This window comes from Selaginella moellendorffii, unplaced genomic scaffold (assembly GCF_000143415.4).
Source record: "Selaginella moellendorffii unplaced genomic scaffold, v1.0 SELMOscaffold_25, whole genome shotgun sequence".
Lineage (NCBI taxonomy): Eukaryota > Viridiplantae > Streptophyta > Lycopodiopsida > Selaginellales > Selaginellaceae > Selaginella > Selaginella moellendorffii.
The window spans coordinates 1,520,854-1,538,524 of record NW_003314286.1 but is presented as its reverse complement, the minus strand read 5'-3'; the positions used below and the strand labels follow the sequence as shown (position 1 = coordinate 1,538,524).

Sequence of the window (17,671 nt, the reverse complement as noted above, 5' to 3'; positions counted from 1 at the left end):
AGCACCTCTGCTCTGCTACCACATCGGCACACTTAGTGAGCTGCAATTAAAGATCATCAAGGTGGTTCATATTATTTATTTTTAATGTCTCTCTCCCTGCTCTGCAGCATTTACCACTTTGCTATTTAGTTTACGACAATCACCGAAAGATTTGGTTTATAGTAAAACGCGGCAAAATTTACTTACTCCACCGAGGAAAAAGAATGGATCTTCCGATCTTCCCTACCGAATCTCCCAGAAGCCAAGTCCATAGGCTATGACCACCATCGTGATCTCGTACAGCGCGTGGCAGACGCTGGAAGCGCGAAGCTTGGATCCGGTAACGTCCACGGCGTTCACGGCCACCTCGTACACTGGGATTCCCAGGCGTCTGGCGAGATAGATCAGCTCCACGTCGAAAGCCCACCTGAGAGAACACTGCTTGTGAGAACTTCCGAGAGAAGAGAAGAAACTCTACCTCTGGAGCCTCAGGTTCGTAAACAGTCTGGCCGCTGCGGGCCTCGTAAAGAGCTTGAGCCCGCACTGGGTGTCGGCCACGTCGGTCCCGGTTATTAAGACCGCGAGAGCGTGAAAGACCTTCGACATGATGCTTCGAAGAAGAGGTTGCTGAAGAGATCAAAATCATGACGAGTTAAGTCTTGGAGCGAGCTCCATGCCAATGCAAAGTAGCGAGGCTCGTTTACCTTTACTTTGCAGCGCGAGCCAAACACAGCTATGGGATCTCCTGATGCAGTCAGGTTCAGTGCTTTCTCTTCCAGTTTCCCCATATCTCGTATGAAGATTGCTGAATCAGCGTCTGCTGTGATCACGAGCTGACCGCGAGAGCAGAGAACTCCCTGGAAAGCGCAGGTTAAAAGCACAATGGAGGATGGCAAGGCATGGACGGGACATACCTTGCGAATCGCAGCACCCTTTCCGAGATTTGGTGTTTGCTTGATCACTCTCAACCGCGACGCATGATCCAGTGTCACATTGTACGTCAAATCTTCGCTTCCATCGTCGATGATTGTCACCTCGTATGTAAAGTTTGCATCGTCAAAGCTTCGCTCGTCCAGGTACCTGTAAAACCGAGCGCGGCAGTTCTTTCGGAATTTGTACTGAGGTGTTACCTTAGAGTCTCATTTATCGTAGAAGGAAGCCCCTTTTCCTCGTTGTACGCAGGTATCACCACGGAGAGATACTTGGAGGGAGCTTCATGGATCGACGGGCACAAAACCTGCAAGAAATTTCAATCGAGGAGAGGAATGCTGCGGGAAAAACCTGCGTGCTCCATGTAGACGCGGTATCTTCCATCCAGAATATCTCATCCCTCCTGAAAATATCACAAAAGACGAGCGCTTTTCGATCCAAGTTGTGCGATTCCAGCGGCAGACCTGCTCTGTACATCCAGATCGAGCATATTGAGCCGAAATCTCCACACGATCTTCATCACAGAACACACAAATCGTTGATTCTTTGGAAGATCGCTCGCCGGGAGAAGAAGCGAGGTCTTACCGCGAGAGCGAGAGTCACTACAAGCGCTAATTCAGCCATGGCACCTCCAATGCGGGATCCCTCAAGAACACGTATCGCTGCGCCGCAAGACCCTAGCTCGGACAAACACAAAAGAGCTCTTCCCGCCTCGAGCCAAATACAGTGAAGAATCTATTTGACACGTGTCACAAATGTACCCGTGACACGCGTCACCTTTCTAGCCATGTCATTTGCTCGTGAGAAGAGAGGGTGGAGCACGGAAGAAAACTAAGCCCTCTTTCTTGCCTAGGTCAGCGACAATCTAGGGCAATCGATCCACACGATCGATCGGTCACTCCACTGCCCGGCTCCCGGGAGCTCCAACAGCCAGGTAAAGACTTTGGAACAGGAAAAACCCTAGGGTTCTTCCGTGCGTGGGACTGATTCGCTCTCTTTCTCTCTCCTTTCTCTTCTCCAGCTCCATGGGAAGGCGGCGATGGTGAGGGATTGCTGATTCGCAGGCGGGCGGCCGAATCATGCAGTGCTCGCCCTCTTGCGAGCTGAGGATGCCGACCCCCCAGATCGTGTGGAAGTTGAAAGCAGGTACTAGCAGTAGCTATAGGCAATCACAGCATCGGCTCAACGTTTTGTTTGGAAGGGCCAAGGCCGCCGCAGCCTATCCCGTCTATTCTTCGGCCAAGACCGCCATTGGTGGCGCTGCTCGGGGTACGCGAAGAGTGCCACCATCGTCTTCGTCTTCCTCGAGTTCTTCCAGCGCCGATTCTTCCAATTTCGAAGAGGGCGCTCCGCTTTCGGTGTCCGAGGCATTCTCTCGGGCATTCGCCACTCCCTCGGTGTTTGGTCCGGCTTGGCAGAGCTGTAGCTACCAGTCGTGGCAACTTTTGGTCGATGGAAGGTTGCCGGTCTCTTTCTCGGGGAAGAACTCCGGGGGTAGTTCGTCGTGCGTGGCGAGAGGGGGCGGGGCAGTGTGTGAGTTCCAACTGGACGGTGGTGGAGGTGGCAAGGAAGGGAGAGATTCCTGGTCCAAGTGGATCGAGAATACTTTCTCCTCCTCGAGAGGGACAGGGGGTCGTGGCCTTCTCCATGACACTGCTGCGTATCATTGCTTCCGGCTTGGCCAGGGAGCTTTCGACAAGGACGCCGCAAGCTCGCGGAGATTGTCTCAGCACAACTCCAGCTCCAAGGAGGCTGATCTTCTCTCGCCAGGGATAGTTTTGGACTCCGACACTGAGGGGAATGTTTCAGGCTGCTCGGAGGGGTAACAAAGATTCTTTCTCCTGTCGCTTCTTTCTTTGTTTCTTTGTGTTTGATCCGGTTTGATGCAGGACTGCTGGACAAAGTAGACCACTGACGCTGGTCTCGGGTGCGTGCTATCTTCCTCATCCAGACAAACAAGCCAAGGGTGGCGAAGATGCGCATTTCATCTGCGACAACGAAAAAGTCGTGGGTGTTGCCGACGGTGTTGGCGGCTGGGCCGACGTTGGAGTGGACGCTGGCCAGTACGCGAGGGAACTTATGGTGCAGTCCATCATAGCCGCGCAGCAAGAGCCTCACGGGCTGGTCGACCCTGTCAGGATTCTCGTTAGAGCTCACTCGAAGACGAAGTGTAAGGGGTCATCCACAGCATGCATTCTAGCTCTCTCGGACAATGTGAGAACTTTCCTTCTCGTTTTTTATCTTCTTTACTGATAGTGTTCCTGTTTTGCAGGGACTTCAAGCAGCAAACCTTGGTGACAGTGGCTTCATCGTGCTGAGAAACGGGAAAACAGTGTTTAAGTCGCCAGTTCAACAACACCTCTTCAACATCCCGTATCAACTCGAGCACGGCGGCAGCGATCCACCGACTTGCGCACAGGTTCGCCAGACATCTCTCGCTAGAAAACTCTTTAAGTTCTTCCGGTTTCTACGCAGGTGTTCTCGGTGCAAGTTGCTGCCGGAGATGTTATAGTCGTGGGAACGGACGGCCTGTTCGACAACGTGTATGATACAGAAGTAGCCAGCGTCGTCGTTCATTCGACTCGATCGGGATTTGGGCCGCAGCTTACAGCGGAGAAACTGGCGACTCTTGCCAGGTCGAGCGCTCTGGACAGGAATCGCCAGACTCCATTCGCGGCGGCGGCCCAAGACGCTGGATATCGCTTCCATGGTGGCAAAATGGACGACATCACGGTGGTGGTCTCGTACATAGCCAGCCGGGGGTAAGGAAAATTCCTTTGTGTTTGTATGAATAGCTAGCAACGAGGCCGCGCAGTGGCCTGGACAAGTTTTCTAAACGATGGTGCCGATACACGAATAAAATTCGAGCTTTTGGCTATTTATAATGGCGGGAATGTATGTGTTCTAGGGTTCTTAGCTCGTTCTCTAGGGTTCTTGGCTCTGGCGCTCGTCGATTCCTGTGAGTAGGTTCTTTCCAGCTAGCGGCGATGCATGACAGAGGTCGCGGCGAGCATCGCCGTCCAGCAGCGCCTTGGATCGGGCATTTTTGCCTTGCTCGGCGCTTGCGGCAGCGCCAGGGATTTGCAGAGCGCGGAGAGAGTCCACGCGATCGTGATCCGGGCTGGGATCGAGCAGGGGATTCTGGTGGCGAATTCCATTGTCAGCATGTATGGGAAATGTGGGAGCCCGGAGAACGCGAGGAGGGTGTTTGATGCGTTACAGTGGCCGGATCTCGTGTCGTGGAACTGTTTGATTCTGGGATACGCGGAGAATGGGCAGGAAGAGACTGCGCTGGAGATGCTCTTTCGGATGGAAGAGTATGGCTGTGCTCCAGATTCGCGATCGTTCGTAGCTGGTCTAAGAGCTTGCGTCAATCTGGCAAGAAAGGAGGATTGGAACGCTGGAACTAAGCTAAAATCGCTGGAAAAGGCGAAGCTCGTCCACGGCTATGCGGCCTCGATTGGAGCTCACAGGAACGACTTTGTTGGCAGTTCTCTTGTCGACCTCTACGCAAAGTGTGGAAGCATGGCGGATTCCAGACGGGTGTTTGACGCGATGGCTCATCCAACAGCGGTGGCTTGGAACTCTTTGCTGGCTGGATATGTCTACAATGGAGAAGAGAAGGAAGCACTCGAGATGTTCCAGCTCTTGCGACGTGTTGGTCGACCGGATGCTCTAGCTTTTGCCGCTGCTCTACGTGCTTGCGCTGGTATTGGTGCGAAAGGAAACAAGTTGGATGCTCTGAGCAAAGGCATGGCCATTCACAGCGACGCGGAGAAGAATGGTTTCGAGCCGAATCTAGTTCTCTCGAACATCCTGGTGGACATGTATGCCAAGTGTGGGAGCATGGTGGATTCGAGCAGGGTGTTCTACAAGATGCCATTTCGTGATCTCGTTTCCTGGAATTCGTTGATTCTGGGATACGTGGAGAACCAGGAAGCCGAGCTGGCTCTAAGCTTGTTCACAGATATGATGCGGTTTCAAATTCGATCCGACAGTAGAACCTTGGTCGCTGCACTAAAGGCTTGTGGCATTTTGGCATCGAAGGAAAAGCTTAAAGAGCTTGGCAACGAGAAGATGGTCAAGGTGGAAGCTCTTGAGAAAGGAATGCTTTTTCACTCTATAGCTGAAAAGGCTGGCAACTTCAACAGTTTCGTTGGGAACACTTTGGTGGACTTCTACGCAAAGTGTGGAAGTATGGTGGATTCTCAGAGGGTGTTTGACGGCATGAAGCATCGTGATGTTCGTTCCTGGACCGCCTTGATACTTGGATATGTGGAAAACGGGGACGAGCAACAGGCTCTACAGGCTTTTGACCTCCAGGACTGTCCTGTTGATGCTCTTAGCTTCGTCGTGGCGTTGAAGGCGTGCAGTGGTCTAGCTGTGAAAGTGTTGAAACCAGAAGATCGAGCTCAAGTGCTGGAGAAAGGAATGGCTGTGCACAGCTATGCTCGGAAGGATGGTTATGGCTCCAACTGGCTGATTGTGAGTACGCTGGTGGACATGTACTCAAGCCTCGGTAGTATGGTGGACGCCAAAAGAGCCTTCGACGGTATCGAACTAGTTCGTCACGACGTGGTATCCTGGAACGCATTGATCCTTGCGTACATTGACAACGGGGAGAGTGAAATAGCACTGGAGTACTTCGCTGATTTGCGATCTCGAAGTATCACCACAAATGCTTCGACTTTGGCGGTGGCACTCAAAGCCTGCGGATCCCTGACGGAGCTGGCGACTGGGAAGTCGATCCATGGCGACATTCTGAGGTATGGATTTGAAAGTTCCACAGCCTTGACGAATTCTCTGGTGGATTTTTATGGCAGATGCGCGAGAACGCTCGATGCTACTTACGTTTTTGACTCGTTTCCCACGAACGAGACGGTAACTTGGAACGCGTTGATGGTTGGCTACAGCCGCGCCGGACAGACAGACAGTCTGTTGGATGCCTTCGGCCGAATGCAGCAGCAATCCGTGAATCCCGACTCGGTAACTCTACTCTTGGCTTTAAACGCATGTAGTCACGCTGGGCTTGTGGATGCAGGCAGCGAGATCTTCCGGAGCATGGGCTCCAAGTTTAAAGTCGAGCCTCGCCTCGAGCACTACCACTGCCTGATCGACTTGCTCGGACGTGGCAACCAGGTGAACCGAGCTATAGAGGTGGCGCTTTCCATGCCTTACGAGCCAAACGGACTGACTTGGCGGATCATTCTCAGTGCTTGCTCAAAGGTGGCGGACTTGGCGGTAGCAAGGAGCACATTCCAGTCGCTACTTCAACGGGGCGATGAGGTACAAGGGTCAGATTACTCGCTGATGGCGAACGTTTTGCAGCCGCGTGGAGGAGAAGATGGTTGACAGGGCTGGCTGCATTCATCTGATAAGATCCACGCGGACGATCCACGCCGCCAGGGAGGCCCATCTTCAAGTTTTGCGTCTCCTCGAGGCTGGCGACTTGTTCGTCTCCAACATCGTGATCGAGATGTATGGAAGATGCGGCAGCATGGTCGATGCACAGGAAGTTTTCGATTCCATGCGGCAGAAGAACCTCTTCACTTGGGCTTTGCTACTCTCGGTGTATGCCCGGAACGGGCATCTCCAGGAGGCCAAGTCACTGTTCGACAAGATGCCGGGAAGAAATCTCGTGGCCTGGACAGGAATGCTGGTCGCCTACACAGATCGAAGCCACCTCGAGGAAGCAAAGACGCTGTTCGACTGGATGCCAGAAAGGGACCTGGTTTGCTGGACGGCTATGCTCACCGCGTTTGCGGAGAATGGTCACTTGCAACTAGCAGAGGCGTTGTTCGACGAGATGCCAGAGAGAGATCTCATCTCGTGGAGTGCGATGCTTTCGGTTTACGCTCGGCACGGGAAGCTGGACAAAGCCAAGTCAGTGTTTGACGAGATGGAGGAGAGGAACCTGGTTTCATGGACTGCGATGTTAGCGGCGTATGCTCAAAATGGTCAGGTGGAAAAGGCTAAGCAGGTGTTTGACAAGATGCCCGAGAGGAACCTCGTCTCCTGGACAGCCATGCTCGTAGCTCTTGCGCAGTCTGGCCAAGCGAGCAGAGCCAAGCGAGTCTTCGAGACAATGGACGAGAAGAACCTCCTCACTTGCACGGCGATGCTGGGACTTTTGACAAACAGTGGAAAACTGCAAGAGGCCAAGCTAGTCTTCGACCAAATGCCGGAGCTGGACCTTGTTTCATGGACTGCGATGCTCTCAGCCTACGCAAAGAGCGGTCGGCTGGAAGAAGCCAAGCACATCTTCGACGGCATGGAGGAGAAAAACCAGGTGTCTCTCAACGCCATGCTAGCTGCGTACAACCACGACGGCCAGCACCTCGTCGATACGAAGCTTCTCTTCGATCGAATGCCGGAGCGTGACCAAGTTTCCTGGAACACGATGCTCTCGGCGTATACTCGAGACGGGCAGCTGCGAGCGGCAAAGCAGACGTTCGAGCAGATGTTTTCCAGGGATCTCGTCTCGTGGACGGCTCTGCTAGCGGCATTTGCTCGAGATGGTCGTCACGAGGAGGTGATCGAGCTCTTCCACCGGATGAACACGACCATCGTCCCGGACGGAGTTTGTCTCATCAGCGTGCTGCTGGCTTTCAGCCACACGGGCGGAGTGGAGGCTGGCTGGAGCTGCTTTGCGTCGATCAGCCGCGACTTTGAACTGCGGCCGACAAGAGAGCACTACTGCGGCATCGTCGACCTCCTCGGGCGCGCCGGTCACTTGGCAGACGCACAGGAGCTGGTGAGCAGCATGCCGTTCGTGCCGGACGCTCTCGACTGGACGTGCTTGTTGGGCGCTTGCGGGAGTCACAGAGATCTGAGACGCGGGTCCTGTGCGAGCAAGGAGGCGCTGGATGTGAATCCGGGGAACGATGCTGCGTACGTGCTGCTCGCCAACTTGTGCACACGAATGTGATTCAAACTTCAGCGAATCGAAGGTACGTACCTTTGCTTCACAAGATCTTGATCATACTTGCATTGGAAGATCATACTTTCCTTTGTGTCGATCAAGGTCCAGGAAAAGTATGATCTTCCAATACTAGTTCTTACCTCCAGGTCGTTGTAAAAGGCTGCTAGTCGATGGTCAGCCTTCTCTTGACTTTGTCAAAGCGGTCGTGCGTGGTCAACCCATGGTCCTCGATGAAAGAGATAAAAACATTAATCCCTTTGCCAAGTCAAAACGCGCGATTCCATTCTCAGTTAAAATTTAAAATCCAGCTCACAACAAAAACCGCGCGAAAACGAGGCCGTGGTGTGTCTAATCCCTTGAATGATGGCTGAATTGGATGCGCGCTACTAGCTAGGGCAAATTCACTCTCCCTCGTCTCTCTTAGATCGCGCTCGATCCAGCCATCCGGATTCTCGATTTCTCTAGTCATGGCTTGCGGCCGATCATCGCCGTGCCGCCGCTGGCTGATAATGCGCGGTCTCTTCCACTACTGGTGGCTCTTCGCCGAGCTGGGGCTGAGCGTGGCGGTACATTTCACGTACGCGATGACGATCGTGAGCACGGTGCTGCTAGGTGACGCGATCCAGCTATGCTGCAGTAGCTTCCGGCGGCGAATCAGGGCTTCCAGGGTTGTGGCGTTGCAGCCCGAGGACGAATCGGAGGAAGAGACTCACATGTTCTTGGCTAACAAGGAGGTGAGATCGCCGCAGGAGAGCAGCGCCACGACGCACCACGGGACATTTCTCGACGGCCACGAGAAGGCCCCCATTGTTCTTGTCCATGGGATCTTTGGATTTGGCAAAGGGGTAAGTTTCTTTTCTTTCTCCATTCTTCCTTCTTCATCCTCGTCCTCGTCTCCTCCTCGCTCATCGTCAACAGAGGAGGACAAGCTCAAGCTTCTTTGTTTGTTCTTTAGAAACTTGGGAACATTTCTTACTGGGCTGGAGCGGAAGAGAAGGACGAGAGAGTGCTTGTTCCGGACCTTGGTTCGCTGACAAGCATCCATGACAGGTAAGGTTGCGCATAAGTTCTTCGTGAAAAAAGATCTGTTCTTCGTGAACTTGATCTCTCTTTTTTTTCTTCACGCAGGGCTCGTGAGCTCTTTTATTATCTCAAAGGTGGGATTGTCGACTACGGCTTTGAGCACAGCCAACACTACGGACACTCGCAGTTTGGCAAGAATTATGGCCAAGGTCAGCAATGCCAACTTGAAAATCCTTTCTCTAAAGTTTTTTTCTTCTGATTTCACAGGTCACTATCCTGAATGGGATGAAAGCCACCCCATTCATTTCGTGGGACACTCCACTGGTGCGCAGGTTATTCGTGTTCTTCAACAAATGCTTGCAGATAAGGTGTGATTCATTAGTCTTTTGTTGTTTTGTGTTTTGATTTTTTTGTTTCGTTCCTCTGGATTACTTTGCAGCACTTTGAAGGTTACAACGAGTCTACTGCTGATTGGGTCTTGAGCCTGACTTCGCTATCTGGAGCTTTAAATGGCACCACCAGAGTCTACATCGATGGTCTCAAGTAAGCCAACAATCAGACAACAGTTTTGATGCAGCTTATCTGACATTTTCTTCTTGCAGCCTCGATGGGAAAACAATGAAAACGGTGTCTCTTCTACAGCTTCTCAAGATAGCCGTGCTTGTCTACGAGTGGCTGGATATTCCTGTCTTCAAAAAGTACTATGGTTTTGGCTTCGAGCACTTTACACTCCCGTGGCACAAGATTGGACTCAGAGGCCTGGTGAAGTGCTTGGCTGGTCATTCGGGTCCATTTGCAACCGGAGACTGGATCCTTCCAGATCTAAGCATCCAGTCCGCTGTAGGGATCAACAGCAACTTGGGAACTCACAGGAACACATTCTACTTCAGGTAAGCAAATCCAGCTCCTTCGATCTTGCTAAAACTGAACTAAATCATTTCCTGCTAATCTTATATCAGCTATGCGACGAAAAGGACCACAAAACTCCTTGGACGGATCGTGCCTTCGAGGCTCCTTGACATCCATCCGCTGCTGATGATAAGATCGCTGCAAATAAGCTGTTGGAAGCATCCATTGCCGGATATCCCATACGAAGGCTACAGGTAAAGCAAAGTGCTTGCTTGTTTGTGCCAAGTTTCTCACGGTTTCGAGCAGGGACGAAGATTGGCAAGACAATGACGGCGCATTGAACACCATATCCATGCTTTATCCCCGGTTTCCATACTCTCACAAGAACTGTCCTTTGGCACCGGATTTTAAAGATGGCCAAGCTTTGCAACCTGGAGTTTGGTACTGTGATCTTCATTCTTTGCTTCTATTTCCCGTGCTCATAAACTTCTCTTAATACAGGTATTTTACCATCCTCGAAGCCGATCACATCTATTTTATCGTCAATAGAGATAGAGCTGGGATTCACTTCGATGTGTTATACGATAGCATCTTTAGGAGATGTAGGAAAGAGTTGAAGAGATCGTGGTCGAGCATTAGAAGGTCTCGCTAAATAAAAAGGCCAACTTTGATGAGATTTGACTTTCGTTTACCATTGACCGTTTGAACTTTGCTCGATGGCAATGACTGTTCTTCGGGACGAGTTTTCTTTTACGTGGGCGATAATCTCATGCGGCTAGCCACAAAGGAGATGTTTACTCTGGACGGTGTTACTTCCAGTCGATGATTCAGGACTACAATATTCACCCGGGAATACAACACTACAAGTTGCATGGTTGATCTGGGGTGGCTACTTTGGCATGGCGCAGGAGCTCATTGAACGATGTCATATGAGCCAAACTCGGAGGGATGGAGGAGTCTGTTAGGAGCTTCCTGCAGAAGCCCAGATGCTGATTCATTCAAGGAAAGGAGCTTTAGAGCAGTAGAAAGTGTCAAGTCAGGCAATGCTTGAGCAGCGTATGTAGCCCTGCTGAAACCTGGATTCGAAAGATAGTATGACAAACAACGACTGCCACTTTTGAAATTTTTCGTAGACACAGAAAACTACGACTGTGGCCCAATCGAGACCCCTCCTCTCCAGAAAGACATGAAGAAAAAACCATGGTGGACAAAGCCAACTTTCTGCTCTGGGGAGCCTTTCCTCCGGATTTGCATGGGCTCAGCTCTGGAGCAAGGCAGAGAGTACACACCCAACTTCATTTCTATGTCAGCTTGGTGATCCCTTTTCTGCTACATTGGTCAGTGTTTATGGCAAGGTGCTGCCTTGATGGAAAGTTTGATACTCAAGTCAAGATGGCTCTGTAGAAACTTCGTGATGCTGCACAAAATAATAATACATTTAAAAGCATCAAGAGTTTTGATTTTTATATTCTTATCAACAAAAATATATTTTCCATAAACATATAAAAATATTTTAATTTTAATAAATTTCTATTTGTGAAGTCAAAGTGTACAGCTACAATGCCATATACTAATATTAACAGCTATACACTAAGATTAGCATAATGGGATTTTGATACACTCACTCTTATATATTAACTAGGATTTATGTCCTAATTGATATATTCCCTTTCTATATTGTATGCATTCACTTTTATGGAAATGAGGAACAATTTTGATTATCCTAAGGAGTGTTTGGATTTGGGATTTTGGTCTAAATTTAACTTTTACATTATCTAGACTTTATAACTTTTTCAAATTTTTCTATTTTGTTTTTTCTCCTTTTCATTTATTTTTATGGCAAAAAAATAGCCTCCTCCTTCTTTGATTTTGGTGCAGTTACTTAATGCTATATAGTTATAGTTGAATAATTAAACTTAGTTGATAGTGGCATTCGTAATTACAACTTCTACTCTTGTTACCATTCAGTTGGAGTTCTTCCATGGGAATCTTGGGGATGATGTATACCATTGGTTTAATCACTTTACAGTGATTGTTATATATCATTCTTGGGATAATATTTGGTATTTCTGTGAGTTTCCCATATGCCTTTAAGGGATAGTGTTGCAATGGTATAATGATTTAAATGTAGTCATTCATGTAGATTAGAGTATTCTCTTGAATGTCTTCAAGTGCAAATTTAAACATGTTAATGATTGTGATGATGTCTTTCAACAATTACATTATCTTCATCAAGGTCATTTGAGTCAGTGATGTGATTTGGTGTTTGCTTCCGAAGCCTCCTATTTAATGTGAAGCTAAAATAAATCACATTAAGAATGTTATAACCAACACTTTAGTTTACCTCATTTTGTGCATATACATATGTACAACCATTGCCATAAAGAATGAAAATTGTCTATATTGCATAATATAAATATAGATGATAACATGTGGCAACAGACCAAGCAATAAAAGATAAACTTAAACTTGTATCAACCAGCATGAAGAGAATAATAAAAAACCTCTTATTATAAAAACAAATTTGGAATGTAAACAATGAGTGCTAAGTGAACCCTTTAATAATACTCCCAAAAGAAGGATGGTGATTTATTAGTGCAAAAACTTTATGACTTAATGTTACCTAAAAGGATTTTAATATCTAGACCTTCCACCACAACCAATAAAATGTTATTGATGCCAAAACCTTCATCTAGGAAATGGAGGATATTAATCTGGAAAATTCGGACAACATTGATATGTATAGCCAACCTTATTATACACTTAGCAATGGATATTATGGCCACAACTATGTCCTTACCCCTATCCTTGAACATAAGCAACAATAGCATTAACTTCCATCGGAATAAAACTATCTTTTATAGGAAGTGGAGCTAAAAGATATGTATTGAAAAATGGAAGAGGTAATGTTTTATAATGTTGTGTTACTCGAAAAGTATCATCAAGGGTGGTTGGAGCAAATACATATATAAGTTGTACAAGATTTTAACTAGTTATGAGTGTGGGTGATCTCAAATTTGAGTTTTAGTCACTACAGGTGGTGTTGAGTCAAACGTTTAACCTTAATTTTGGTATGGATTGGTTAGAACACAATTATACCAAATATGACTTTAAAGTTTTTCCCTCTTGTCTTATATTTTTTTATATTTCTTTCATTCCTTTCACTTTTGTTTTTCTTCATTTCTATATTTTTACTTTTGCTTCCATCACTTTTGTTTCCCTATTACTTCTTTATATATTTTTATCTTGCTCTTCTATTCCTTCTTCAGATCCATTTGATGGTTTTTGTGTTGCAATAGTTAATTGGTTCATAAAGAAGTATGTTAATAATGTGATTTAGAGCCAAATGTGATTTTGAAGTTTCTCCCCTTGTCTCATACTTTCTTATATTTCTTTCATTCCTTTCACTTTTGTTCCTTTTCATTTTTATATTTTTATCTTTGCTTCTATTATTTTTGTTTCCTCATTACTTTCTCCTATGTTTCTATCTTGCTCTTTTATTCCCTCTTTAGATCTATCTAATAGTTTTTATGTTTTGTAGCAATTGACCAGCTCATGAAGGAGTATATTATTATTTAAATTTAACATGTTGTAGGGGCCAAAATTGCAACATATCATTCTATTCTAACTGGGGATGCTCGTTTAATCAAAATTTTTATTTGTTATTGGTTGCTAAAGGAGATCAAAGTTTTACATACAAACACCAAAGAGATATTAAAGAACAGTATTGTTTGAAAGTCACAAAATTCTTAACTGTGTAAACCTTATTTTGTCATAAAACTTGATAGAAATATTCACTTTTGTATTGACTATCAACTATTAAACGAAGTTACTATCTTATATATGTATCTTCTTCTTCACACTGCTAATCTTTTGGATCGTTTAGGGAGAAGTTGTTGGTTCACTAAGTTAGATTTTACTTCTAGGTATTGGCAAATTCCGATGGCCGAGAACAATGTTCAATAATACTTTTCATACACCATTTAGTTTGTACAAATTCTTGGTAATGCCATTTGGTTTAAATAATGTTTTAGCAACTTTCTAATAGATGATGAACAAAGTTTTTTATGATATGCCAGAGGTGATTGCTAACTTCATTGATAATATCTTAATCCACTTGGAGGGGACATGGGCAGAGTACATTCATGATGTTTAAAAAGTGTTGAATTAGTTGTGAGAAGTTTGTTTAAAACTGAAGTGGTCAAAATGCATGTTTAAGTCTAAGGACATAATATATCTTAGGTATCATATTTATCATGAAGGTTTGCAAGTTGATCTTGATAAACTTGTGGCCGTTCAACAGTCCCTTACTCTAAAGTGTGAATAATGTGTAACACTTATTAGGTAAGGTGCAATATCTTAGTCATTTTATTGATTAGTTTTTTAATTAGATTATATCATTTTTTAAACATTGCTAAAGTCGTCAATATCATCTTTCATTTGGTATGAAAACTACAAACATTGGTCTTAAGGGTGTTTTAATGCAAGAAAGTATGAGTGTGCTTAATCAGTGTCATCCCATTGTGCACATCAATTATACATTATAATCAATAAAGGTGAACTACTCCATAACTTATAAGCAACCAAAGGCAACGACTCGAGAGACGATCCGTTAGGGTTCAAATATAAAAGGAAAGGGCCTATGAAACCCCTTTTTTCTTGGGATATTTAGGGTTAAGTGTCCTTGGGTTTGAATAGTACTGGGTTGGGTGACCTCCTGGGAAGTTTAAACTCAGGAGTTTACAAGTGTATAATAGCAATTTAGGGTTTTGAGAAGCTTTATGCATATTTATATAAGTTTTAAACATTGCTAAAAGATAATCATATTGTAATTACTTTATTATTGAAGTGAAAGAGTTATATTGCTTAGTGGATTCTAAAGCTTTAAATATATGATTTTGAGGTTTTAATCACTTAGGGAGTTCTTGAACTCCTTTTCTTTCTTCCCTCTCTTCTTATATTTTTGATGAATTAATTATTCTAACATCTGTGAATTTTCTGAATAAGGATTTTATACCATTAGCAATTTTTGTACTTAATAATTAATGTCCACAAAGATTTACGTTCTGGTTCATAAGGTTTAAAAGTTTAAACTATGCATCCGAAGGATTTGTGAGAGGTTTGAGAATATTACAACATTTACTAATGGCTTACCATTTTGGCATTTATATTCTCAATATCACCTTAAGAACAACCTTTTTTATTTTGTTGCGAATGATCATGATGATCATGTACAGCTAGTGGCACCCTCAATATTTATTCCATGCTTTTTCCATGCTTCTTATAACTCTCATAATTTAGGCGAGCATATGGGACATTGATATATGATCGAGAAGTTATATAGGTCTTTTTACTAGACAGAGATGCAATGTAATATTATCCAATATATGCGTAGTTGTGTTTGATGTTAAGCCTGTAATACTCCCTTTCGTATTGCAGAAGGACAACTAAAGGCAATTGTAATTTCCTGACCATTTGAGTTGGTGGCATTTAATTTGATAGGGCCTATTCCATGGTCGATTGTTGGTAAAAAGCACATCAATATTGCCTCTAACTATTTAACTTGTTGAGTAAAAATTGGTGCTCTTGTTAGTGCATTAATGATTATTGTTTGGTTTTTCCTCTTCAATCAAGTGGTGTTTCAACATTTTTGTCTAGAGTAAATTCTCTTAAATAACGGTTCTTCATTTATAGCTGAGGCATTTCATGTTTTAACATCTCAGCTAGGGATACATCATATTTTCACAAGTGCTTATCATCCACAATTTGGTGGAACGGCTCGTTATGAGATACAAATCCTTAAGCCCCAAAGTGGAGCAGATAAAGTGTTATATGGAAGTGGTAGAAGTGGGAGTCCAACAAATGTAACATGTTTGGACCAAAGAATTTGACTTGGAAAGTTGAGAGTGGGAGTGGAATTCTGAACAAAATTCTTGAGGAATGAGCATGAAGCAATCAATGAATGAGTCTCTGAAAAAGGACACAAAAAAAACTGATATATAACAAGTGTCATGACACATAAAAGTGTTAGGAATGAGTCCAAAAAGAACTCAAGATGGAGTCTGAGATGGACTCAAGATGAACCCAAGATGTACTCTAAGATAGACTTGAGATGGAGTTTGAGATGGAGTTTGAGATAGACCTGAGATGGAGTCCGAGATGGACCCAAGATGGAGTCCAAGATAGACATGAGATGGAGTCTAAAGTTGATGCCGAGAAAAAGACCAAGACCAAGACTGAGATTGAGACCGAGTCCGAGACTGAGTCTGAGACCAAGTCCAAGTCTGAGTCCAAGTTCAAGTCTGAGTCCAAGTCGGAGTTCCAGTCTGAGTCTGAGTTCAAGGGTGAAAGCCTAAAGCGATCATCTCTCAAACCTTAGAGGGTTTGGTAAGCTTTAAAGTATAGTAAAAGGAGAACTCTAGTGGAGCCAATTTGGCCAGGAAAGTCTAGTGTGACTAAAGAAGGTTATATCCATGTGGTGGGTGATGATATAACTACTAAGAAGTTCAAAGCTAGTGTGAACATAAACAAACAAAAGGGGTAATTTGGTGGAGTGTTCAAGACCTGGCTTTATCTCCCCCGGGAGATCGAATGGTCAATGCTCCCAATCTAAGTGTGAGTAGTATTACCTACTTAGATACCTAGTGTGGCTTATTGGAACCTCGCTCTAGCCACATGGCAAAGCACTTAAGGGCGGAAGGTAGAGAGAGTACCCATAAGACTTGCGTATGGTATTTCAAAATATTATCCCAAAATCCCAAATTGTAGAAAGGAAGAAGAGTAGTCCTCTTGTATAATGACCAAAGGTATAGTCATGTGGTGAGGATGTACCAAATGTCAATGGGACTTAATGGTTGGGCCCTTGAGCCCTGACTTAATGATAGTGTTGGTGAGCACAGCCATAGATGGAAAAGGATTTAGTAGGGATTAAAGAAGGGATATTGAGGAAGGGTGTTCTTTATGTCTTTAGATATATTAAGGGTGTTAAGGTTTGGTCAAGGGATCACCACTCATAGATAGGTGGCTTAATCTTTAAGAAATGAGACTGTGATGTACGTGGTTTTGGACCATCGGTGTGACAAAGGTGAATGGGCATGGCTTTAGTGTAATGGGCTGATATATTAGTGGTACCTTTGGGTGTCAGTCATGGGATCAAACACATGGAGCACTTGGACAAAGTGCAAAGGATAAGTGGCATAGATGCTATTCTTTAGGCTAGTATGTCCCCAAGTTAGGAATAAGATTTATGGAGGTTATAAATGAGACTCTTACATATGGTTAAAAGTGTGGTTAAATGACTAAAGTAGAATAGTAAATTTAGTCACCTACACTTGTATAAACTTTTAAAGGGATAATTGCGAAGTAGGTGAACTTTCAACATTTGAATTAAGATTGTTATTTGCCATATTTTTCGATATGCATATATCACAAGGGTATAGAGTTCTATTTGGGTTTCATAATATAAACTCCTATATGGTCATGATCTGATATTGCCAATAGAGTTGAGTTTACCTTCACAATTGTCATGAGTTGTCGATGCTAGATATTGGGATTAATATTTAAAAAGCATTCTTCCACTAGTCCAAGTAGAGTCTATTGAACACTTGGGCCACATACAAGTGGGAAAATAATGGCAGTACAACTCCCATTATCATCCACTTATAGAGTACAAAGTAGTTGATTTAATGTTAATCTATTTTTGCAATCTTACAGTATGTGCTTTTTTTATAATCTCCTTACTCAATTAAAAGATTATATCAAGTGTTGTAGTAAAGTTGGATTGCAAGTTTATAAAGTTTCACATAACATTCAACAAGCTGATCTTTAGAATTATGCATGTTCAACAACTAAAGCACTTCCTACAAAGAGATCAGGAATAACTAGCACACACACACACATATATATATATATATATATATATATATATATATATATATATATGTGTGTGTGTGTGTGTGTGTGTGTGTG

The 17,671-nt window shown here is 44.8% G+C and overlaps 5 protein-coding genes across 8 annotated transcripts; 4 read left to right on the top strand and 1 right to left on the bottom strand.

The window, feature by feature from the left end:
* Positions 1 to 41: 41 nt before the first annotated feature.
* LOC9637414 (dolichyl-phosphate beta-glucosyltransferase ALG5D) lies at positions 42 to 1,591 on the bottom strand. The gene is made up of 8 exons (XM_002974592.2): positions 1,495 to 1,591; positions 1,374 to 1,423; positions 1,261 to 1,312; positions 1,110 to 1,216; positions 894 to 1,059; positions 684 to 836; positions 458 to 606; positions 42 to 406 (listed from the first exon to the last, which is right to left on the bottom strand). Exons 1-8 carry the CDS (start codon positions 1,531 to 1,533, stop codon positions 223 to 225), a joined length of 900 nt encoding a protein of 299 aa, XP_002974638.1. The 5' UTR covers positions 1,534 to 1,591; the 3' UTR covers positions 42 to 222.
* A 116-nt stretch (positions 1,592 to 1,707) lies between these two features.
* LOC9637413 (probable protein phosphatase 2C 55) lies at positions 1,708 to 3,794 on the top strand. The gene is made up of 5 exons (XM_002974800.2): positions 1,708 to 1,843; positions 1,931 to 2,731; positions 2,799 to 3,123; positions 3,182 to 3,328; positions 3,385 to 3,794. Exons 2-5 carry the CDS (start codon positions 1,989 to 1,991, stop codon positions 3,673 to 3,675), a joined length of 1,506 nt encoding a protein of 501 aa, XP_002974846.2. The 5' UTR covers positions 1,708 to 1,843; positions 1,931 to 1,988; the 3' UTR covers positions 3,676 to 3,794.
* A 32-nt stretch (positions 3,795 to 3,826) lies between these two features.
* Positions 3,827 to 6,951, top strand: LOC112347897 (pentatricopeptide repeat-containing protein At3g09040, mitochondrial-like). Of its 4 annotated transcripts, XM_024679528.1 has the most exons (4): positions 3,827 to 5,675; positions 5,733 to 5,895; positions 5,951 to 6,066; positions 6,123 to 6,231. In XM_024679528.1, the coding sequence occupies exons 1-3, from the start codon at positions 3,901 to 3,903 to the stop codon at positions 6,020 to 6,022; spliced, it is 2,010 nt and encodes a 669-aa protein (XP_024535296.1). In that variant the 5' UTR covers positions 3,827 to 3,900; the 3' UTR covers positions 6,023 to 6,066; positions 6,123 to 6,231. The 4 variants fall into 4 exon arrangements, with proteins under 4 accessions (XP_024535296.1, XP_024535294.1, XP_024535295.1 ...); XM_024679526.1 differs by having other exon boundaries at positions 5,733 to 6,066; positions 6,123 to 6,951; XM_024679527.1 differs by having other exon boundaries at positions 5,951 to 6,133.
* LOC112347971 (pentatricopeptide repeat-containing protein At4g02750-like) lies at positions 6,407 to 7,837 on the top strand. The gene has a single exon (XM_024679781.1). The coding sequence runs from the start codon at positions 6,407 to 6,409 to the stop codon at positions 7,835 to 7,837; it is 1,431 nt and encodes a 476-aa protein (XP_024535549.1).
* Positions 7,838 to 8,227: 390 nt separating this feature from the next.
* Positions 8,228 to 10,379, top strand: LOC9637412 (lipase). Its single transcript, XM_024679529.1, has 9 exons — positions 8,228 to 8,676; positions 8,787 to 8,881; positions 8,960 to 9,063; positions 9,122 to 9,222; positions 9,294 to 9,397; positions 9,457 to 9,744; positions 9,814 to 9,957; positions 10,010 to 10,144; positions 10,205 to 10,379. The coding sequence occupies exons 1-9, from the start codon at positions 8,299 to 8,301 to the stop codon at positions 10,353 to 10,355; spliced, it is 1,500 nt and encodes a 499-aa protein (XP_024535297.1). The 5' UTR covers positions 8,228 to 8,298; the 3' UTR covers positions 10,356 to 10,379.
* The last annotated feature ends 7,292 nt before the right edge of the window (positions 10,380 to 17,671 follow it).